The sequence below is a fragment of the Lynx canadensis genome, chromosome A2, assembly GCF_007474595.2.
Source record: "Lynx canadensis isolate LIC74 chromosome A2, mLynCan4.pri.v2, whole genome shotgun sequence".
NCBI classification, from domain to species: domain Eukaryota; kingdom Metazoa; phylum Chordata; class Mammalia; order Carnivora; family Felidae; genus Lynx; species Lynx canadensis.
In genome coordinates, this window is record NC_044304.2 from 78887094 (window position 1) to 78911813 (window position 24720).

General features: G+C 45.7%; 1 protein-coding gene across 1 annotated transcript in view; it reads left to right on the forward strand.

The window, feature by feature from the left end:
• The window catches only part of SRPK2 (SRSF protein kinase 2), a 252973-nt gene that overhangs the window by 211027 nt on the left and 17226 nt on the right, over positions 1 to 24720 (forward strand). The window contains 9 exon segments of the mRNA XM_030307792.1: positions 2367 to 2376; positions 10399 to 10553; position 10985; positions 11713 to 11738; positions 13217 to 13463; positions 14596 to 14924; positions 14926 to 15079; positions 21351 to 21451; positions 21570 to 21677. Coding sequence (XP_030163652.1) covers positions 2367 to 2376; positions 10399 to 10553; position 10985; positions 11713 to 11738; positions 13217 to 13463; positions 14596 to 14924; positions 14926 to 15079; positions 21351 to 21451; positions 21570 to 21677 — 1131 coding nt within the window.

Here is a 24720-nt window from a genome sequence, read left to right on the forward strand (position 1 = left end):
GAGGATTAGGTGATTTGGTGCCCTTCTCTTGTCCCCAGGGCCCAGAGCTTGAGCAAGGCCTGCTCAGGGGTTTCCAGACCTGAAATACAGGCCTCAGTTCAGAATTCTTACATAGGTAAAGAATCAGGGAATGATTTACAATTAAGAATTGTGAATTCAAGAGAAGCCTACAAAAGAACCTTCCTTACAATTGTAGTATAGATGGTATTTGCACATATGCATATAAGTAGGTTTTTAACTTTTGAAATTGTGTATAGGTAGCATTGTTGAGTCAGCCTGAGTGTTCACCATTTATGTTTGTCTCTTTGCAGTGCAAATTGGCAGCTTGTCTTCTAACATTATATATGTTACACAGGAAGAGAGGCTGGAGGGAGAGGGGCTCTTTGCCTTGGCTTATACAGTGGAATACTATACTTGTACATAGTATTATGTTAGGTATACAGACTTGTGGCCAGATTTTGTTTAATAATATCTGTTCCCCTTTAGACTTTAGATAGTAGCACTTTAGTATTTTAACATGGTTAATAGCTCAAATGAAAAAACAATTTCCCTTTAACATGGTGTGTGTGTGGGGGGGGTTGTGATTAACGTCAGTTTTTCAATCCCTAAATAACACTTCAGTATTTATAACTATCAGTGGCAACTCTAAACTCTGAAAAAAAATCATCTTGTTAAAACTCTGAAAAAAATTCTTAATTGTCTCTGATAAACCCTGAAAATATTAAGATTTACTTGTTCTAACAAAAAGTAAATAATTTGAGAAATACTGCCTTGCATATATTTCACGTAGGGTCTGTCTTTCCCTTGAACCCCGTACTTTGAAAGATATGTGCAGTTGCCACAGCGACTGACCGTGTCACAACTCAGGCTGGGCAGTGAAGGAAGGTGACTTCCCAGAGGAACCATTCGTATTTATTTTGTGTTCCAGAAAAGGGAAACAAAATGTAGCCTTTCATAGCACATGAAAGAGTCTGTAAATCTAACGATGAAATTCTTGGGGTTTAATGGAATTTTAGTGGGTACTTGCTGAAAGAACAAATGATTTTAATGACTGTGTTATCCTCAGTGTAATTCACATACACTGCTTTGCAGGCTGAGAACTCGAGTGTTCCACTGGTCTAAAATTTCAAGATGCAGTTTTCATTTTCTGTACTTAGTTATTGTAGGCAGTATTAGAAGTTTTGTGTATATATGTGTGTGTATATATATATTTTTTTTTTTATTTTTTTTTTTAAGAAGAATACGGAATCTGGATTTTTTTCCCCTAAATTTGTAACTTTCAAAGCAGTAAATTGATATATATCCCAGTTAATAATCTATATATCTGAGTTTCCCTTCATTCCCTTTGATTCAGTCTGTGGATTCAGTATTTTAATCCTTTATTAATAGACCTCACAGTTACATTGCTTCCCAGAACCAGACTAGGTACACCAGCTTTCTAATACCCTTCCACTGTGTGGCCTCCTTTGCCTTCAGTCAGGCTAACCCTGTGTGACTCACCCCTGTCAACTGTCATTTGCCGTGCTTCAGTTGTCACCTAGGCATCGGGTCTTTGACTCCCAATCTTTCTGCTTCCAGCACCACCATCTTTAGTTCAGGCCCTTATCACCTCCAGCCAGTCCTCTCCTTCTCTGTCCTCTCCCAGAGGCTGTTCCGCTTCCCTGTCCCAGGCTTTTCTCCATTCCATTGGCAGTTACCTTCCAAAATGAAACTTTGCTTCAGTAATTCGCACTTTGCATTTAGAAACCTCTAGTACCTCTCCATTGCCTGTTGACTAAAGCCTAACTGCTCATTGTTCACTCTCAGGAAGCAACATGTGGGGTGATAAAGAGCTTGGGTTTTGGTGTCAGATGTGTCCTTCTCAATGCTAAGGGACCTCAGCTTAGTTCCTTAGCCTCTTTACGCCACAATTGCATCATGAATGAAGTGAGAATAATAATGGTACCTTCCTTGCTAGATTATTGTTACAACGTAAAGGGATACTACTATTGATTATTACAAATTTTTTTGAAGTTTATTTACTTATGCCGAGAGCGTGCTGGAGAGAGTGAGAGAGAGCATGAGTGGAGAGGGGCAGGAAGCAAGGGAGAGAGATTATCCCAAGCAGACTCCAAGCTGTCTGTGCAAGCCTGATGTGGCGCTCGAACCCGCAGATGGTGAGATTATGACCTGAACCAAAACCAAGAGTCAGATGCTTACCCAGCTGAGCCACCCAGAAGGCCTGATTATTACAAATTTTTATTCAGGGCTTAGTATGTGCCAGGCATAGTTGTAAGTACTTTGCCATTTTTCATTCATTGAGTATTCATAGTAACTCTGCAAAATAAGTATTTTTACCCTTCTGATTTTATGGGAGAGGAACTGAGGCATTGAGAGGTTAAGTAACTCACTCCTAGTTAGGAATTAACTTAAAAAGTAGTAAGCTGTGGAACCGGAATTCATACCCAGGTGGTCTGGCTCTGGAGGTCTTGTGTTTAGCATTTTGCCCAGCAGCATATACACCATTGGAATTGTATTTGACCTAATGTCCGATAACATTTAAATCACTGTTCTTCCAATGAACCTATTTATGGGTTTCTGCCATCTGGTATCGGCCCGTATTTCCCCTTGCAAACCCTGATTCAGCTTTTGTCTCCTAGCAGGTGATTTTTTTTTCCCATTAAGTAATCTTTTAAAGAAAATAGGTAATACATGTGAGTGTTCTAAAATGTATGTCCTTCAGATACCCAGTTTCTCTCCTAGAGCCAACCAAGTTACCAATCTCTTAGGAATATTCAAAAATGCCCAGGTGTTTGTAAATACATGTTGATTTACCGGAATTTTTATTCATAAATGGTTACCAGTTTCATTTTGTAGGTATTTTAGAGAAAGTTATTCACCTTGCCCGTTTTTTTTTAGCTGCACATCTTTGATCACTTCCTTTGTCTTAGGTTCTTGAAAATACCATCTTTTCTTTTCTGCCCATGTTTTTATTTTTTTTTTATTTTTTTCAACGTTTTATTTATTTTTGGGACAGAGAGAGACAGAGCATGAACGGGGGAGGGGCAGAGAGAGAGGGAGACACAGAATCGGAAACAGGCTCCAGGCTCTGAGCCATCAGCCCAGAGCCCGACGCGGGGCTCGAACTCACGGACCTCGAGATCATGACCTGGCTGAAGTCGGACGCTTAACCGACTGCGCCACCCAGGCGCCCCTCTGCCCATGTTTTTAAAGACTCAACCAAATTTTGCTTCTGTGACAAAGTCTTCCCCAGTTCAAAATGCTACTTGTGCCCTCCTCAGTATGCCTGCGGCCTGCATTGGGTCCTTCCCTAATGATTGTGGAGTCTTACAGCACGAGCCACAGTTCGACAGGTCTGGCACAAGACATTTGGACTGGGTAATTCTTTGTCATGGGGACCTGCCCTGTGCATTGTAGGGTGTTGCCAGCCGACTAGATGCCTGTATCAGCTGCCATCGCCGCACCTGTGACCATTGAAAGCGTCTCTCAGCTTTGTCACATGTCCCCGAGGAGGCAGAATTCCCTCCTGTTGAGAACCTGGAACAGGGGAAAGTGCAGTGGATACACGCCTTGCCAATAGACTTCAATTCAAATAATAACTTGGGCACTTACTGTTTTGTGACCCTGATCGGACCACGTAGCCTCTGTGAGCCTGTCTTCACATTTGTAAAATTGGGATGATAGTTCGTAACTTGTGGCTTTATTGTGGAGATTATTATGGAGGGACTGCTGATAAAGCATCCGGCGCGGCAACCGGCGCATAGTAGCCACTGTGTCTTCCCACCTGCCGTGTGAGCTCTCAGAGTGACGCATCGTGTGTGAGTTCTCTTTGCTGCTTCTTCATGCAGTAGGTGGTCAAAGGATGTTTGTGACTGGTTGTCTTTCCTTAAATGAAGGAAGATGTGTCCGTTTCTCTTTTTACTCTACAAAATGGCTCACTTGCTGTGATTTGATGGGCTTGTCGACAACACTACCACCTGTTGATCATTTTAAAACTAATGACATTGTTGAATCATCTGCTTTTTCAGGGCTTCTGATACACTGTTACCAGTCCTTTGGTCAGTTCTTAGCCGTCCTCAGGTAGCCCTGGTGACCTGGTTCTGGGTCGGAGAAGGGCCGTGCTGGTGGCTTCTGGGATGCCGTGGGCAGCCCCTGCCTTCCCCCAGGCTGCTGCACCGGCTCAGTTGTAGCCTCTTGTGGGTGTCTGTTCACCCCCCAGCTTTCATTTCTTTCTTCTTTTTAAATCAGCTTTATTGAGGTCTATTTCATGTGTCGATTTTATTTCTGAATCCAGAAGAAGAAAAAGGATGCTAGTGTTGGCCGTGTTTATTTGTGGTGCATTAAAGGTCTACTGCAGGTGATGTGGCTTCTTCAAATGCTGTTGCTCTTCTTTAAATGTTTATTTTTTATTTTATTTTTGAGAGAAACAGGGCACAAGCAGGGGAGGGGCAGAGAGAGAGGGAGACACAGAACCCAAAGCAGGCTCCAGGCTCCAGCTGTGAGTACAGAGCCCGACGTGGGGCTTGAACTCACAAACCTCAAGATCGTGACCTGAGCTGAAGTCAGATGCTTAACTCACTGAGCCACCCAGGCGCCCAACTGTTGCTCCTCTTTGAATGTGGCTTTGATTCTCTTCTATATTGAAAAGGTAGCTGATGTTCTACTTTTGTAAACTTTATGGTTTAATTCATTGTCCTTTACAGGAGCCCTGTTAAGAAGTGGCTTCTTGGTAAGGTCAAGGCCCTGGTTTTTGGTGACTTTGCTACAGTACTGGAAAAATTAGCAGTTACAGGTTGTAGCTCTGGATTTTTAAACTATTATTTTACTCTTTTCTGTAGCCATGATGGTCACAGGCAGTTCCTGTGCTCTTTAGACGCCCACTGTTTGAAGCGCTGTGTTTGTATTATGCTGCCCAGTCTCCACCACACCCTGATGAGGCCAGAGAGGTCACCACCTCCACTCTAAGAGGGCACTTTACAGAGAGGGTAAAAATCTTCCCTAAGCCCCACAGTTACTGGCGTGCGGTGGGGGGCAAGATTTGAATTCAGGTGGTGTAATTCCAGAACCCATTCTCTCAACTGCAGGGTGCTCTGAAGTGTCTATGTAGAAAGGTCTGGGAGCATTTAAATTGTAGCATTTCTTTGTGAAAAGTGTGCATTCATGTCTCTGTTTGTGGTAAATGGTTCTTTTTGCCTTAATAGGAGAGCTGGCAGATTGTTAAAAAGTAGAACCATTGGATTTTATTTACAAAGTAATTGGTAATCGGCATGGCATGTGTAAGCTGAGGGGCTTTTTCCAACGCCCCCCCCCCCCCGTGGGGCAGGAGCCCTGGGAGCATAGGAAAAGCCTGGCCCTACGTGGGCCAGCTGACTCACCTCTTATGACTGCTTTGGTCTACACTTAGTATCTATTTGCCATTTCATTTATTCTGCTGCTCCTAGTGATCAGCGAATTCATTATCACTGTGCCAGTTTTCAATTATAGAACAGAAGACTAATTTTAAGTTGGTAAACACTTTCATGTTCTTGGGTTTATTCTTCATGGTGATACATATTCTGACCTAACTTGGGACTCTCCTCCTCAGAATGTTGGGTCATCAACTCAGGAAGGTGGTGCAGTTGCTCCCTTTGAAGAGTGGTGAGCCTCGTGCCCAGCTCGCTCTGTGCCGTGTGGTCTCCGTGCTGGGCACGTTGGCTTGCTCTTTAGTCCCAACTACGTTCGGAGGCATCACGGCAGGGTTTTCTCATGAATTCTCAGTAGTGCGAGTTAGAACACGGAGCAGAATGCTGGTTCGGGACAAAGCAAACAAGGACAGTGCCCACTGAGACTTTTGTCTGCATGTGCATCCAGTTCTTGCCCCCTCTGTTGAGCTGGGATTCCCGCAGTCCTCCATTCAGTTGAACACCACAATTGTCAGAAGCAGGTTGTAGGGTTTACCTCGTATCTGTTGAATGAGGAAGAGAAATCCAGTGGGAACCTTAGCTTTTCTAGTGGGAAAGTTTCTAGGCTTGAGGAGAGCCCTTCTGGTGTTTCTGTGCACACCACGAGGGGTTACTGTCTTGGTGAAAGGCTCCTGCGTGGGCCAGCCCCTCTGGCTACCATTTGGGCTTCCCTCCGTGCTGCATTAGCAAGGCCTTACTCACAGAATTAGGGGCAGGCCGAGTCTCCTGGCCCCATGTCCTTTGTTCAGGTGGGGGAGGAAGGAAGTCTCCATGTGGTAACCAGAGTCAGAAAATAATTTGGGAAGTTGCTCTCATTCTGTTTGTCTTCACAATTTAGGATTTGGGGGGAAGCTGTGCTTTCTGGGTGGTGAGCAGAGTGAGGGACACAGCCCTGAGAGAAGTTCCCACATTCCTCTTGACCTACTCCTCCTCTTGTATCTGCACGATTACGGGACCCATTGTAGCAAGCCATGGTAGGGAGGAGTAGGTTTATGTCATTCACGCCAGTAATAGATGATCTCACCATCCTCACAGGTGTAGAGAAAGAGGCCCTGGAGACGGTCTTGACAAGCGTCTTATTTTACGGATGAATCTGAGGTCAGGGAAGGGGACTCGCTCTAAGCCATAGCTAATCTGTTTCTGAACCGGAACCGGGGGCTCCTGGCTCCCAGCCCTGGTCTCTGCTTCACGGCTGTGCTGCCGCTAACCTGCGGGTCTGGCTTCACAAGGAGAGAACTGGCCCTGCTCCTGGGCGGTGTGATCTGGCTCCTCCGAGTGTGAGGTCCTGCCCAGTCCCTGGCCCGTCTGTGCTTGGATTATCTCTGCTCTCATGGCGGCTGTAGATTTTCACAGATGGCAGTTGGAGGGTGTCTCTGCAGCCTCTGCTGCCTCCTGCTGATGAGGCGAAGTATGTGTTTTTCTTTTTAGGCAAGAAAGGCAAGTAAACTGTGCCTGGCAAGTGAAGGAAAACTCGGGAAATTGCTAAAGCCTTTTCTGAGGTTTTTTTTTTTTCAGGTTTTGCAAGAGAAGATCTACCCATGGGCATGTAGCTTATTCACTGCTTTTCCTCTTTTTTGTGCATCATCATAGATGCTCTGCTTAAATGGTTAGGAGATTGCCCATCATTACTTTAGTGATTCTGGGGCTCTTTATTGCTTACACTTCATTAAGAAAAGAAATGCTATCTTTAAAAATAACACCATTCTTTTTAGTCTGTAGCTAAAGGCTTTTTTAAAATATGTAGTCCAGAACTAAAGGAAATTACTAAACCACAATTTCATTGCTGGGATGTAGCACAGAACGTATCAGGTATAGCCCATTCACATTCCGAGTGGGAGAAGTGAGACCCAGAGAAGTTTATTAAGTGACTTAACGAAGTTATAGTTACTTAGTCAATACCAGTACAAGTGTTGTGACTTAGTTCAGTTCTGTCCTTTATTTGGAGCTTCCTATGAGCTAAACCTTGTTTTTTTGTAGGTTTTCCATAGGTTATTTCTAATTCCTACCATATTTCTATTTAGTAGATATATACACACACCTCCCCCCCCTTTTATGAATATGGAAGTGGAAGCTCAGACAGTACTTTGCCCAGTGAGAGAATGTTCTGGTTAAGTACTTTGTCCAGTGAGAGAATGAATCTGGCAGCAGTGTAGGACTGGTGTGAATCCAAGGTCATGTTTAACACCATACTTACTGTGTCCCTTAATTATTTCCTTGAAGATTTGCATTATCTTAATTAATTTGTCCTAGGGGTCGAGTCTTTCACTGTGTTCATTGTCAGACTTATAAGCTCTGCTTCTTAAGGAAGGATAACCCAATGGAGTGTAACTGCAGGTATTTTAAAAATCTGGTACCTTAAGTCCTTGCTGGGAACACTTTGTTCATCTCAAGTGCTTCTGGTCACTGGCAACCCCTAGGAACACATTTGAATACCGGATCGCGTTAACTCTTACCTTGTGTGGCCTCCCACACAGTGAAACAGCCTGATCTCCGTGAAGGAGCTCAGGTGGAGAATAGGAGAGCCCTGAGCATGGAATGGAGGTGGAGAGATGGGGACATTTTACTTGGAGTTTATATTGATAATGGAAATGCAGTTTCAGTTGGGATAATTTTAAACTGTTTAAATTTTCTCAAAAAATCTTGTCCGTTTGCCCTCCATAGGTTAGAAATCATCACTGTTCCTGTCCATTAATTCTTATACTTCTCAGAATCTCTCATTATTCAGATATTAAAATTCCCTGTATTATTTCAGTTGAACAAAGAAGATGCATGGATGTCGGTGAAGAGCATATAGGCCCATTGGATTGTGCTCCTGTCTGGATTATAACCTTATTCTTTATGGAAAGACTCTTTTTAAAGAGTCTTTCTTACTGGTCCTTTGATATTCAAACCATCATTTAAATGTTCTAATTACAGTATATTGCAAGCATTAAATTATTTTTACGGTAAGACAAGTGTCTTTCCTTCTCTTACTCTAGTTTTATCTGGTTTACTGTTTGGGTACTTACTAGGCACTTGTCAAGAGCTCATTAAACTTTGTTTGCTGTAGCCATGGTTCATCTTGGTTTCTTCTTGGCTGGTCCCTCTCCCTTCAGGCATGAGACAGTAAGCCCTCTGACTGTAAGCCCCTTGGAGACAGGGGGCTTTCTTTATTGCTGTTGTCAGACACTTCAAACCAGGTACCTGACCTATTCCAGGAATTTGACTGATGCTTGGTCAGCGAAGTCATGTAAGAATCCTTCCTAGGAAAGTTACTTTCGATGAGTATAGGGATTTTCGTCCTGTTTAAGAGATGGGTCCTTCCTTTTTTCCATTTTCCTTTTGAAACCTCTGTCCCCTCATATCCTAATACTGTCATCTGTTAAGGTTGTTTAGCCAGATACAGTAGAAGCATTGGACTCTTGCTGAGAACTTACTAGAATTGGATAATACCATGTATCTTCTCGTCTTTTTCCCCACTTCTGTTGTGAACAAATACCCTAAATGATTAAAGTGTATGATGACATTGGGGCTCCTGGGTGGCTCTGGTTAAGTGTCTGATTTCAGCTCAGGTCATGATCTCACGGTTTGTGGGTTCAAGCCCTGTGTTGGGCTCTATGCTGACAGCTCAGAACCTGGAGCCTGCTTTGGATTCTTTGTCTCCCTCTCTCTCTGCCCATCCCTTGCTCGTGCTCTGTCTCTCTCTGTCTCTCAATAAATGTTGAAAAAAAAATTTTTCAAGTGTATGGTATTTATTAAATGCTAATATTTATTGAGTGTAGAATTTCTAATGTATAGGAACACAATGGGGATATTTTAAAAAATATTTTTGCTTATGGAAAGAATTGAAAGACTTCCTCTCTGGAAATAATTTGAGAAAAACTGGCTTTGTATTTAGGTCACTGCACTTTAAGTTTTTGGGGTCTTGTTTTTGTTGATACTTTGTTTCAGCAGTTTTAGTGGATACTGAGGCTATTTAATCCTCTTTTTTTGCAATATTAAAAATGTATACACATCATTAGACATCATGGAAATGCCTATCAGTGAGATACACACTTTATACCCAGCAGGGTGACTAAAATTAAAAAGACAGCAAAGTGTAGGCCATGACGAGGGAGTTGGAACCCTTATACACTGCTAGTGGGAATGTGAAATGGTGTGGCCACTGAATAAAACAGCAAGCAGTTTGTCAGAAGAGTCACCATATAACCTAACAATTGCACTCCCAGGTATATATCCAAGAAAAATGAAAATGTGTCCACACAGAAACTCATGCCTGAAATGTTCATAGCAATATTATTTATAATAGCCAAAAAGTGGAAACAACCCAAATATCCATCAGGTGAATGGCTAAACAAAGGATAGCATAACCAGCAGAACATTATTTGGCAATTAAAGGAAGTACTTAATACATGCTACACACGGATGGACTCTCAAAACATGATGCCAGTTACACAAGACCATTTTGTATGATTCCGTTTATATAAAATGTCCAGAACCAGCAAATGTATGGCGATAGAAAGGAGACTAGTGGTTGCCTAAGGCTGGAGGAGCTGGAAGAGATGGAGAATTGAGTGCCAGTGGGTATGGTGTTCTTTTTTTCCGTGACAAAAAATGTTCTAATTAACATGTGGTGATGGTTGCACATCTGCAAACCATTGAATTGTCCACCTAAAAGGGTGAATTGTATGTAAATTACATCTCAGTAAAGTTGTTATACAAAAGTATATTTATAGATGCATTTGCTTCCATGAGCATAAATTACCTCCAGAATGATACACATTGGTTGCTTATGGGAGGGCTCTGGGCTCCTTTGGGGGCCTGGAGCAGGATGGAGATTTTTACTAAATACCCTTTGTGCCTTGTGATTATGTTACATAATTACAAGGAAATGTTGAACGTTACTGTTAAATAGTAATGTTGAAAGGTATTAATAACCCATCTCTTCTCTTGATTTTACTCTGACCAGGTCCTTCAGGGTTAGATTATCTACACAGTAAGTGCAAGATCATTCATACGGACATAAAGCCGGAGAATATCCTGATGTGTGTGGATGATGCATATGTGCGAAGAATGGCAGCTGAGGCCACCGAGTGGCAGAAAGCAGGTGCTCCTCCTCCTTCGGGTCTGCAGGTGAGGGAGCTGAAGCAGCTTTGTTTCATTTTGTTTGGAGGCACTGAGAGCCTGCAGAGTTGCACACTGAAGGTAGTTGAGTCAAGCACGTACATTAGGGACTTTCATAAGAGCCTGATTGCTAGAAATGATGAGACCTTTTTCTTGAAAAGGAAGGTACCCCCAATTATTATGCTGTCATACACCTAACTTCACCTTCCCTTAAAAGATCATATGAAATCTTACGTGCTGCTTCAGCTATGCTTGAACGTTTTCTTATGCTGCAGGCTTCTCTGCAGAGGCGTATATAGTAATGGGTTACTTGTAGCCGGCCTGTAGTCATCAGATTTTTTTTCTAGTTTCAGGTTTGTTAGAACGCTTCCCAGTCTCCAGTTAGTCTACATCAACCTAGTCCAGCTGGTAGCTTTGGAGTGCGTTACAAAAGACCCTAGGGTGGGAGAAGACCAATGTCTTTATTGGCCTGTAGAGTTTCACATCGGGTTTTTACAGGTATAGTGGCTGCAGCAAAGTGTTGACTACTTTGACCATGTCTGCACATTGTCTGCGCCCTAGTGTGTTTGTCAGGCAAGCGTGCTGGCTGAGGGGCTAAAGTCCTGCAGCTCCGGGGCTCTGGGAGATGCACCACCTCCTACTCTTGTTTTTTACTGTTTTTTGAGATCATAGAACCATAGTCTGTCAAGCTGTGGCTGCTCGCAGAGGCTGGTCATGCGATTTCTGGAATACTTGCTGCAGTTTTTGATTTATTTCAGCTGTATACACTTGCCAAATAGTTGTTCAAACACAGATGTACATCCTCTTATCTAAATTGTTCATTTCATTGTAGAACAAATTTAGATGATGGTGTGACATTTGTGAACTCTTCTCCATTTTCGTATCAGTGCTTTGGATTTTAAATAAATGGGTATTTAATTTTAGACAAATAAGAAAAATGGCTCCATATGAACAACAACTGCTGTGCCTTTTAAGAGCCAGTCATTCGTTTGAGTTGGAAAAACTTCCTTTAGATCTGTATGATTAAGAAGCACTGAGGTTAAACAGTTTTCCAGCTGGATAGCAATTAAAAGACAATAATTACTTTTCGTTTTACAATTCAGATAACCTACCTAAAGATATATGTCTGTTTTCCTCTAAACATTCATTTTGTTTCATTTTGTTTTAGTGAGTACGGCTCCACAGCAAAAACCTGTAAGTACTTTATTCCACACACACTTCTACTCACCTTCTTGTTAAAAGCAGCTGTTCCTTATTGAGCTTTTCAAGTTGTAACATTAGTTTCTGTTGCTTTTTGCAAGGATTTTTTCATTTAAGGTTGTTTGGGAATCGGATCGTACCTTTCTTTGTTCCCTTCTCAACTGTAGGTGTTTAATACGTGTTAATGTAAAGGGCGGGCATGTTCACAAATGCCGTGTATCCTTGAATAGATGAGACGTACCGCTTTGACAAGTCGAAGGGATTTTTTAGAGTTGGGATAGTTAGAGCCCTTCCACGTTTGATCTTTATTTTCCCTGAGCACTTTCTGGGGTGCCGTTGGCAGAGTCTGGTGAAAGGGGTGATGCGGTCGAGATCGGGCTTGAAGTGTGATTCTTACAGAAACACTTAACGTTACTTCTGATTTGCCTCCAAGATCCCTGTTTTTCTGAAGCTTGTACTCTAATGTGTTTTCCAGCTGGTAGTTATGTATAAAAGAGTACTGTGTATTTTGTGGTCCATTCAAATGAAACGAGGTGCTTGGAATTCAGTCTTACCCCATTGTCCCTAAACCCGCTTAGTTCCAGTAGAGGATAGAGTGTATATGTCTTGAGTTGATGAGTCATGTGCAAGTCTTGAAAGCACTTTATGAACCAGAAGCACTTGAAAGGAAATGCGCTGCCAGGAGCCCTCATTTGGGAGTGGAAGTCCCAGTGCAGGCGGGAACTATAGTGATGATGCCACCTGGCTCGCTGCACGGCCCGGTCCCTGCCTGCAGCCCTCCTGTGGCTCGAGCAGCTTGTTTCGATATTGACTCTGTGGAGAGACTGGAGGCTGTGCGTTGCCAGCACTTTCCAAGTCAGGTGGCCCTGATCGCAGGCAGACTGAAACTGTGGCTTTTTCTTTTTTTCCCTTTACTTCGTATGCTCGTTTTTGACAGTTTCTGCCATCTCGGCTGTTGATAAACAACAGCTCCGTGTGTGAGACCCAAACACAAAACAGAGCTGTGACCAACAGTGACTGAAACCCACTTGGTTTGGCAAGGTCTTCTTTCATGGCTGAGAGTTGGGTGAGACCGGAAGGACAGGGGATGTTGTTAGCTTGTATACGGGCAGCAGCCAGTAAAACTTGGAAGGGGTGCTACTTGTCGAACGGCCAGAGTACCTCAGCGTATTCTGCTGTGCTCAGCGTTTAAATGAAACAGCCTTCCTGGATTGGAGCCGTGTCCTCTGAGGTCAGGGCCTGCTGGCAGTCCCCTTCCATGATGGTAGGCGGCGCTGGTTTCTTTTTTCCGGTTTTACTGCGACCCTACACACGAGATCGATCTCCTCTGTGGGCATATTTGGTTGTAATAAATAACTCAGGCCTGGAAAACAGGATTGGTTGGGGCTTGCCACGCCACTCACACTTGCACTCTTGTGTAGTGCTTTAAAAAGAAGCAAACTGACCTGTGGTGTTTTCTTAACATGTTGTAGATAGGAAAAATATCTAAGAACAAAAAGAAAAAACTGAAAAAGAAGCAGAAAAGGCAGGCTGAGTTGCTGGAAAAGCGCCTGCAGGAAATAGAAGAATTGGAGCGAGAAGCGGAAAGGAAAATCATAGAAGAAAACATCTCATCCGCTGTACCTTCCAATGAACAAGACGAGGAGTACCGCCCAGAGGGGAAGCTCAAAACTGCTGGCTTAGAGGACGCAGCTGAGGGCGAGCCTGCGAATGACAAGGGTCAGTCTGCATGGGGTCCTGGCACTTCATTAGTGGGCACCCACCAGGTCCCCACCCTGGTGGGCTTGGTGTCACTGCTTCATATGTGAGGATTGGGGAACATGGGAATCTGTCTGCCACTTCATTTGTAAAATGAATGCCAGAAATACGTTAGTATTTCAAAACACTTTTTTAAAAATGGAAAATGTTGGGGCGCCTGGGTGGCGCAGTCGGTTAAGCGTCCGACTTCAGCCAGGTCACGATCTCGCGGTCCGTGAGTTCGAGCCCCGCGTCAGGCTCTGGGCTGATGGCTCAGAGCCTGGAGCCTGTTTCTGATTCTGTGTCTCCCTCTCTCTCTCTGCCCCTCGCCCGTTCATGCTCTGTCTCTCTCTGTCCCAAAATAAATAAACGTTGAAAAAAAAAAAATTTAAAATGGAAAATGTCTACCTGACACCACATCTCGAGCATGCTAATGAATGTTCTTTATTTTGTAATTAACTTTTACCCTAACAGTAATGTACCCACATTTTCTAAAGATTGTAGAAGAGAGGGTAGAAGTGGAAATAGTCCCTTTTCCCGCCCCAAAATCTAACTTCTTCTAATAAGAGTAAGCCAGTTATTTACTAATGAAAAATAAGATTGAGAAAACCTAAGATTTTACCTTGAGAGCCAAGAGGTGTTTTGCTGTGTAGTATGTAAATTAAGCACATTCAGGGGTGCCTGGCTGGCTCGGTCGGCAGAGCATGTGACTCTTTTTTTTTTTTCTTTTAATGTTTTATCTATTTTTCAGAGAAAGATGGAGTGTGAGTGGGGAAGGGGCAGAGAGAGGGAGACACAGAATCCAAAGCAGGCCCCAGGCTCTGAGCTGTTAGCACAGAGCCTGACGTGGGGCTTGAACTCATGAACCGTGAGATCATGACCTGAGCTGAAGTCAGACGCTCAACCAACTGAGCCACCCAGGTGCCCAGAGCATGCGACTCTTGATCCTCAGGGTCACAAGTTTGAGCCCCACGGTGGGTGTAGAGCTTACTCAACGGGGGAACAAAAACCTAAACACATTCAAAATAGTCTCTTGTTGGAGGAAATATGTACCTAGTGCCACTGTGTTGAGAAGAGTAACATGTTCTGATTCTCAACCCATCAACTTTTTAAGGTGAGGCTGAGGACCAGGAAGAGAAAGAAGACACTGAGAAAGAAAACACTGAGAAAGATGGAGATGATGTGGAACCAGAACTGACGAGCACAGACCCTGCGTGGATAGAGTCCCCCAGAACCAACGGCCATATTGAGAATGGCCCGTTCTTACTGGAGCAGCAGCTGGATGATGAAGATGACGATGAAGAAGATTGTCCCAATCCTGAGGAATATAACCTTGATGAGCCAAATGCAGAAAGTGATTACACATATAGCAGCTCCTATGAACAATTCAATGGTGAATTGCCAAATGGACGACATAAAATTCCCGAGTCACAGTTTCCAGAGTTTTTCCACATCCTTGTTCTCTGGGCCCCTAGAACCTGTGGCTTGTGGTTCTGCACTTTCCGAGGGATCCCCGCTTACCGAGCCTGAGGAAAGCAGTCCATCCCATGACAGAAGCCGGACGGTTTCAGCCTCCAGCACTGGAGATTTGCCAAAAAGTAAGTGTCCCTCCCCACCAAGTGTGTCCTTTCAGTGGCCCGAGTATCTGAGCCTTGACAAATGCTGTGAAGGGAATGGGCCAGAGGTGGGCATGTCATGTATGTATGAATTCCCCATTGTCGCTTTATTCCTTTTGTCCTCCTGAATAAGTAATGTGATTTAAATTGTCTTCTGTCCCAGCAGGGCTTTCTCTGGCTCTCTGACTATCAGATTCCATTTTTGAGCTTTTCTCGTTCTTTCTGTGTTTAGTTAGTGACATCTGCATTTGTAGAAACCTTCCATATCCAGCAGCTTACACCGGTGGCTTTTACAGAATATATAGTTTAATATTTGTACTTCCATCTGACAGTCTTGCTTTTGGTTTTTGTTTTGTCTTGTTTCTATTCAAGGAAAACACATACCTCCTCTTAGTCTGTGTTAAGGAAGAAGTCTCTGATTTTATTCTGATAGTTGTTTCTGGTTGTAGGACTCAGCTCTTGAAATGTCAAAGCCAATTTAAAGCAAGTGGCATGGAATTTTATGTGATGACTTATATCAAGTATTTTGAGAGTGAGTGCCCCACAGCCTGTCTCTGCCTGTGACCTGCTCAGGGACTCCAGTAAGCAAACCCGGGGCATCACTCATGGTTTCCATTCTAGCCCGCGGAAGAGCAGCTCAGAATCCTCCTCTGCTCCCTCTGCTGGCAAGAGTGTTTAACACACGATGAGTCCACTGATGACCCAGCCCTGCAAGTAGCTCTCAGAATCCCCTCAAGTAGCTCTAACTAATCACTTAAGGATGTCGGTTCTTATTTTGTGCTTTCTTTATCTTACTTGGGTAAACATACTCTGTTCCTTTTTACTTTTACCCGATCAAGGACTCTTTGAAGGTGCTTATAAGATGCCTTACACTGGAAGGTAGATTCGCATAGGGAAAAACTCACCTGTGTCTGTCTCCTTCACGCTACTTCTGACACCTTTGGTGACCAATGTGTGGTAGGGGGTTTTCCCTGCCCCAAAAGCTCTCTGACACCAGCTGGGTGTCCTGCGATTTAACTCATTTCTGACACTCTATGGAGACAGAACCAGATCCTACAGGTTAAGGGCTCAATCCCACCAGACACCCCCGCCCCCCTTCATACACCAGTGGCAAGTCCACATTGTCACCTGTGCTTCTGACCCATCAGCCATGAATCGGGGGTTCCCACGACCCCCTCCTCAGGTTCAGTTAATTTGTTCCAGCAGCTCACAGAACATAGGAAACTCGTTTTCTGGCTGGATCACTCGTTTATTATAAATGGATAGAGAACTCTGGAGCGGCCAGATAGAGAAGATGCTTCCAGAAGGCGGGCTTTGGTGCTCCTCCCTGGCACGCCGCCTGCCCCACAGTCTCTCGCATGTGCCTTCACATCGTGCGCTCATGGGTTCCTTTGCTCTTAATTACCGCTTTGGGTTATGTCTTGTAATCATTCACAGCTTCTTGTTTCCTGATGCTGGAATTGTCCTCAGTTTGGTCCACATGAGCCTCTTCGAATGGTCTCTTCTGTCCTTTTATCACAATCCCATTGCTCTTTGCTGCTTCCTCTCTTTCTGGAACCACGTCCCGAGTTCATACCTTCCCTGCCCCAGGCTGGAGTCAACCATGTCTTCCGGTAGTTTCTGTTATTAGTTTTTGTTTACCTTTTGTCATGTATGTAATGTAGGAACAGAGATATGTGCCATTGATGAATAGGTGTCTACTGAGATGAATGTTCAGACACTTTTTATTGAAGGAGTAAACCATGAAAAGGTTTTGCAGTCGTTAAGTATAGCGTAGCTACTTCCCGGTTTATTTTCAAGACCTGACGAAGAGCGTCTGTGTGTAAATGGCATGTTCGCTCTTACTTCTGTACCTTTGCGTCTGCCTTTCTTCCTGCTGGGAGTGTCTCTTCCCCTTTCTCCACTGCCCATTCTCTCGGCCAACTTTTACTCTTTTGCCCGCTGGTACAAACGCTAACCCTGCATCGCTTCCCACGCGGTCCTGTTCCCTTCCCCCCTTTACCTACCGGTCATGCTTTACTTAACTGCATGCTCACTGTTTCCATCATCTTTTCCTCACCATGATGTAAAATCATTGGGAGCGCTGTGTGCTTTTATCCTTGTATCCTTTGCATCTAACTCAGTGCTGTGATAAACATTTATTGAGTAACAAGCAATCAAATCAGTGATAATCTGGGTATTTTTCCTTCTCCTCTTACCTTTGTGCCACCTGTCTCCATTCACCATCAAAACTGTATTCAGTCCCAGCACCAGTTCTCTTGTACGAACATCTCGCATTGGGGAGAAATAGCAGGTCTATTTTTCACTTTGACCCAAGTCTCTCACCAAGCAGACCTTTTCAGTATTGTGAAATTCTAGGTACGCAGCAGGGTCAGGATCTCCTTACCCACTCATTTGTTTGGAGGCACTCAGTTTTGGTTTCCAGCTTGGTCGTTTGGTAACGGTGGGCCGCCTCCAGGACGGGAGGGGTTCATTTCCTGCGTGGAAGGAGTGGGGCCCAGAGGCTCGTAGTTGGCCATCTACCACTGCGTGAACACGAGGCAAGAGAAACAAGCCATGTTCAGAGCTGGTGTAGATCCTTGTCGTTAGACCAGGGCACACACATTAGGAAGTAGCAGAAGGAAAAGTCAGGCCAGAAGAACTCACTCTCCAGGCTGAAGGATGCAGACTATTCCCTGGAGTGACTGGGGAGCCACTAAAGGCTGAGGAGGCGGGATTCCTCTGGGATTATTAGCTTTGGAGCCATAGCATGTGTCGTGGCCCATCCCATCTGGTCTTGCTGGCTTTACCTGCAAGGTACTCGCTGCCACTTGGTGGGGACCCAGATCACTGCCAGACCTTGTGCCAGCTGCTGTAATATGGGCCCCGCGCTGCCCTCGCTGTGACTCTTGCTGCCTAGCCTGTCCTCCTTAGGGCACACCCTGTCCTCTTCCCTCCCTTTTCCTCCAGAAGGACCTGCAGTGCATTTCCACTCAGAATAACAGTGTGGGGCGTCACTCTAAAGCCTGCAAGCTCTCTGCAGGCCATTTCCTGACAGCTCTCTCTGGCCTTGTCTCCCTCCCCCCGCCCCCCTTGCTGATTCTGTACCTCCGTGCTGGCTTCTTCCTTAAGTTTCTCAAAAGTGCAAGTTTGTTTCTCCCTCTTTGCACTTTGCATTTGCACTTGCTGTCTCCTCTGCTGAGGGCCCCTCTCTCTCCACGCCTCCCTTAGTTCAGGCCTCTCCTCAGAGTCACCTTCTGAGAAAAGACCTCCCCTGAACACCCTCATCATTGTCCGCCTCCTTTCTTTGCTTTGTTTTTCTTCTTTGCATTTAGAGCCACCTGACATGGTGTGCGACTCCTTCGTTTTTACTTTATTATCCATATTCCCCATCTCCCCACCGCCCCCCCAGTGCATGAGTTTCCTAACTTGGGCTGTGGAGGGGGGACCCTGCATGCCTTGTTCATGCTGGTCCCAGTGCTGAGACAGCACACAGAAGGGACTCTGTAAATACTCGGTGAATGAACGGGCCAGGCTCAGGTATTAGATCTCCCGGGGCCTGGTGTTGAACCTCTGGGTGCAGAGAAGGTATTCGTGTGTTTATTGGAGGGATGCCTCAAACCATAGAGAGTCTGCACGAGCCTAGCACAGTGCCTTGCACGTAAGTGATGATGGCGGTCTCGTCCCTTGGAGGCACCACCCGCAGCTATCTTACTAGTTTCTAGGATAGGTTCACATGGAATGAGTAGTGTCGCTAGGACCCCAGGCCACCGGAGATGAGTTAAGAGCCCTGTCCTTCGTGAAGTGACATATCCCCACTTTTCATTCCCTCTTTGGAAGAGGCAGAGCATTAGGAAGAGCTGTGAGAGGTGACCACAATAATGACTCAGCGAGCCGAGATGATTTGAGTCCCAGGCAAAGCAGAGTTGGTGTTAGTCCCTGGCAAGTGCCTGTTGTTTAAATGGGCTGTTTTGAGGGTTGCAGTCAGGTAATTATCACACTGAGTAAAGGAAGTCGGATATACCAAGTAGATTGTCTTTTACCTCGTTTGTGTTCCTGTACAGTTCAAGTTCTGAGATGAACTCCCTGGTATCATTTGGGATGCGCTGTGAGCGGGGTCACCGTTTACAGACCTGAACCAGGAGGGTAACAGCCTGTCACCAAAGAGACTTTGTTTAGTGATCAAAAATGAGGGGTGTTAAATACAAAGAAACCGTATTGAACATGTGTGATGATGCGTCTTTTCAGGCCAGATCTCCTCTGGCTTCATTGATTCATGCAGCTCCCGGGGAATGTCTTTAGGACACTGGTGGCACTTCCAGATGCCTCCCTACACTCGCACCCTCAGGCACTGGGCTTACTCTCAGTCAGAATTGGAGGCTCACCCTCTTCTTCCTTAGACCTTTGATCTCAAGTGTTTGGCCTCCCCTCCCCCTCTGCCTGCTCTCTGCTGGTGGAGCTTTGATTCTGGCCAGAGGCAGCCCCAGCCTGGGGCGGGGAGTGGGAGTGTAGTCTGGCTGGTCACAGCACCGGTGGAGCACCCCCCCCCCCCCCCCCCGCTCGCTCTCCCAGGCCACTGGGTTGGCTGGTCAGTTTGGAGGGGGGTGTGGCACGGCCCCTTCCGCTTCTTTCTTGAGCACTGAGCCTCATGGAGTTAGGTCACTTTCCAGAGTCTCACAACTTTGTTGGTATTGAAACGTCCACTTGAATCCGGTTCTGTAAACCTCGAATTCCATTTTCTTGCCTGCTGAGTCTCCTTGATTGAGTGACGTGAGGGATTCATCTGGCCGTTTCTGGTGCTGCCTGTCTGTCCACTGGGTCAGTGTTTTTGTTTCTCCTGAAGCTCTGTTTCTTCCCATCCTTCAATCACTGTATCCAGTTTGCCTCCTCGTGTGGGTCTCTGTGCTTCTTTCCTTCTCGTCGTTTCCGAGTTCCTGTGTTTGTTCTGCCAGCTCAGACTGCCTTTGGCAAAGTCCACAGTGGATCGGCATCCTTAAAAAGAGGAATGTGGTCATAGGGCAGATGGCAAAAGGGGACATGTGAGGCTGGCCCACCCACATTAACCCACAAGCCGGAGGAGTGGGGCTTGGGGGCTAAGATGTTGGCCAGAGCTTTCTCTGCATCCTCTGGCCCCTCCTGGGGAGTTCTGTAGGTGCCCCTGCTCCTGGGAGGGATGCCCAGAAATCAGAGCCCCCTGAGCACTGTTGGCTCCACGGTGTGGGTGTACCCAAAAGGAGGTTTGGTTTGTTTTAGCAGTGCCCAGCTCTGAGCGGATGAAAGGGTATTTGATGTTCTGCATTGAGTGGACTTTTCTGTTTAGTCTGTAAATACCATCTCAGAATTACTTCTCCATTAGTAAGAACCATGGTTACATCTCATCCCTTCCAGAAATTGGAGCTTATAAGTCATTTTAAGGTTTGAGGAAGATGCTCAGTCACTTCAGGATTTCCTGTCTGGGCCTCTCCAAGTTAGTTTTCTTTGTCACTTGCCCCCTGGTTAACCCTGCCCAATATGGGCATGATGTAGGCTTGTCCATAAAGCTCTTCTGGCCCCAGGAACCCTGAGAAGTCTAGCCCTGTGTCCGCTGTTGAGATTCTCTCGGGGTCACTGGGCTTAAGAGTGGCCTGAGTATTTGATAAGTTTGGGAGGGACCTCAGCGGTTTGCCCTGTGGCCCAGGTGGCCTCAGGAGACCTCTGTTGTGGAGCGTTACTTGTCCAAAGCTAAACCCAAACTGATTAGTCCTGGCCTGTAATCTGTATTTGTTAACCAGCCATCATCTAACCTTTGAGGTCTCTGTGCTCAGCCCAAGCAGGAGAGGTAGGAGATGTGGCTACCAGGTGAAGTGTGTGTCACCTAGAAAGGGATTGGCCATCTGGGAACATGTTGTCTCTACTTTAGTGTTTCATGTAGTAACGCACCAAGATAGATGTGGTTCTCTATGGGCTCTGATGCGATGAGGAGCAGCTGGAAAGATGCAGAAGGGAGCAGAGTAGGGTCATCCTAGAGGTGGCGGAATCAGCAATATAAGGAGAAAGGGCAAGGCGGAGCCGGTGAGGTCTCTGGGCAGCCCAGTGTGCTCTCTCTTGTGAAATATCTTCCGGGGATGGAGACCAAGAATTTCAAATTCTGTTGAGTTCAACTTGCAGGGCTCCAGGCCTAAATGATCCTCCCATCACTTCCCTAGAAAAGGAGACTGTGCCCGGCAGACAGTGTGTGCACAGACGCAAGCCACCCCTCCCAAGTACTAACTGTCTCGCTCTTTGCTCATGCCAGCAAAAACCCGGGCGGCCGACTTGTTGGTGAACCCCCTGGATCCACGGAACGCAGATAAAATTAGAGTTAAAATTGCCGACCTGGGAAATGCTTGTTGGGTGGTAAGTAAAGTTTTCTTTTAGAGCATTTTGGTCACGATCATGGATTAGGAGACGCTTTTTTTTTTTTCTTTTTGCATGTCTGTTTTCCTCTGTACTAATACAGTGTGTTCCCTTCCAGCATAAACACTTCACAGAAGACATCCAGACGCGTCAGTATAGATCCATAGAGGTTTTAATAGGGGCAGGTTACAGCACACCTGCTGACATTTGGAGCACAGCATGCATGGTAAGAACGGCCTTGACCATTTCCTTCAATGTAAAGGCCCATCCCGCAGCGCTTATCATGGGACAGTCTCACCAGTACGTGTGGTCTGAGTTTTCCCAACTGCGGAGTACGTCTGCTGTGGGATGAGTGAGGGCAAGGTTGCTGTCTTGAGCGCCTTGAGAGTTGGAAGAATTCTTCTCAGATGTGTTCTAGGGTTTAGCCTGCTTTGGTCTTGTGACAGACGACCTCTACTCAAGGCCCTCTTCAGCCCACCACCCCCAGGAATCACAGCCTCCTCTGTGGTGGCAAAATGGCTTCAAGTAATTCTGTCTGGTTTCTGAAAGATTGCGGGCTGTACCCTTCCCTCGTGCCGTGGAGGAGGATGAGACAGCAGTGTCTTCAGGAAAGATTGTCTGAGGTTGAAAGGCGGGAGGCCTTCTCAGTGACCTCTGACAGACCTTCTATCCTTACTGACAAGGAAAAGGATTTCCCCACACACCAGTGTTTAATCTCTCCTCCTTTGTATATAAGGCCAAATCTAGAGAATATTCTGGCTTGTTGCTGTGGGCTGTCCATTGATTTCTGAGACACCAGTAGCCGCCCATAGTCCCTTTGATGGAGTCTGTTCCCATAGAGAAGACGGAGATGTTTTTTCTCGGGGTCTCAGGACGCCTTTCCCCGCTGTGTATCATACTGGTTTGGGCTGCATCGTGGGTTTACTTGTGTCTAGACCCTCCCCCGGCCCTCACCAGCGCATCATTTTCTCACTTGCTGCCGACCTGTGAATTGATGAGCACCGGTGGGCCCTCTTCCATAAGCCGATTTCAGTTTCTCTTTCTTGGCCCTGTTTCCTAGCCAGTTCAGCACCTTCCTCTAAGTGGGTTGTGCTTTGTGGTCCCGTGCTGGAAGGGTGTGTGTGTGTGTGTATGGAAAAGGGGGTGCTATTTCATGTTTTTCTTATTCCATCCCCCCCCCCAAATTCTCTGATATATTTAAAATGAAAGACTGTATGTGTAAAGCTTGGCACTTTTCTTCTCACTAAAAAGAGCAACAGGCAATATATGTAATTGTCTGTTATTCAAAGATTAACAATTCTTCTGAGTTTGCTGTATCATATGCCCCCTGGTGCTACAGCAAGAAGCATGGTGCTGGACAATATGGAAAAATAGTAGCTGTTTGTGTAAAATTATCAAGATCTGAGGCAACAGATGTGGCCAAACAGATTGGAAACATCGTGCCTTTCTGGTCCCACGTTGCTCTGACAAATAATACCAGATAATTTTTAAAATTAAGTTTTTCAGTGAGTATCAAAAACTTCAGTCTTTGCTGTGTGAGACATGGAAAAGAACAGTTAAAAAGATTGGTAGGCATGTGATGGCTGCTTTGAATTTGGAGGCTGCTGTGCAGAGAGGAGTGAGGTCCAGAGGGCAGGAGGGGGCGGAGGGCCCAGACGCGGTGGGAAGCAGAGGTTAGGTCAGTAGGAAGGGAGCACTTTCAAAAATTGGAGCTTCGGGGGAGAAATGTTCCATTCCAGGATGTGGTGAGGTCAGGCCTTACTTGTCCCCAGCAACACAGGAGGGGCCCTGAATTAGACTCCAAGAGCTCTTTCAACTCTGAAATCCTGTGCTTCTAATTTGGGGTGTTAAATTTTGGTGATATAACCGGAAAAATAGGACAAGATCACAGAGACAGGAGAATAATGGTGGAGCTCAGTGCGATTTTATACCAGGTTGTCTGTCTTGCCTTCCATTAGATTAGGACTCGCCCCTCCATACAGTCTTCACACCCTGGCCACTCCTGCTGCTGTGAACAGTGCTAGAGTCCATCTCCTTTCTCCTGCCTCCTGCTCCCCTCAGACGAAGCATAAGCTCCCTCGGTGCCTCAAAGGCCGCTTACGGGTTGTTGTTGTTTTAATGAGGCAGATGTTGGAAGCGTGATTGTTCTGGATGGGGGGCAAGCCATCGTTCCCCACCCCCACCTCCCGTCCCTGAAGGCCAAGGCTGAGAGGTCCCCTTCTGTTCTTCTCAGACAACCTGGTAAACACGAGGCGGTGTTTCTCCACTCCTGTCCTTTTGTCGAAGTTTAGAAACATAATATTATATTAAATTCATTATTCCAGTCTGTACTAAAGCTCTAGTTGTTCTTGGTGGTGAGGCCTGGAGTCCTTTGATGGCATAAATGGCACAAAGACTTGCAGAGGCCCTACTGGGGTCGCGAGCTCCTGCATGTCAGCTGGTGTCTTTGCTCTCATCGTGGAGGAGGGCTCTTAGAGCCAGAATGAGGCAGAGAAACTGAGATATGTGTCCCATTGAACCTCTTTTCCTTTTCTTGAGTCTTGGGGCCCCTCCCAACGTAAGTGTATGTGATCTAAAAATTCTGCGTGGGCCGAGGCATCGATTGCTGTGCACTTGTGTGTCACAGGCCCAGAGCAGGTAATGTCTACAGGCTCTGCGGTGAGCCATAGTCAGTGCCCTAGAAATAAGAAAAGGCAGACTGGCAAAGTTCACTTGTTCAGCACTGATCCCATCACAGAAAGAATAGGCGGCCTTATTTATTCAGAATCGGGTACTTGGTGTGGGGGGGAGGGCATTTCAAGAAAGAGGTGTCTGGTCTCCCCAGGACCTGAGAACAGAGTTTGCTCCAGGGGAACGTCTCCCAAGGGGGTCTGGTCAAGTACAGACAAAGGAATCCAAGATTCCCAAGCATGAAAAATCCCAAGTATTAAAACAGTAACAATAGAGATTATATCAGGAGTAACCTACGGAGTTGAAGGTGGTAATCTTTAACCGGAGTGAAGGTAGGTCGTGAAGCATGAGGGCCCACATTTCCATCGGAATTTCTGCATCAGCTCTGTCACATGTGGCCTTCCTGTTAAGGAAGTCTTGTCACTCCCCAGAGAACCGGGACCAGATGACACACACGTGAGCCCCCATCTTCCCTCACATCTTCCTTTTCTCTTTTAAACCATTTCTGTGTAGGCTTCTTTGACTTGAGTGTTTCATTGGAAACACGTGGGTGCTAATCGAAACAGTCGTCTTTCAAAGAACACTCAGTTGACCTACCT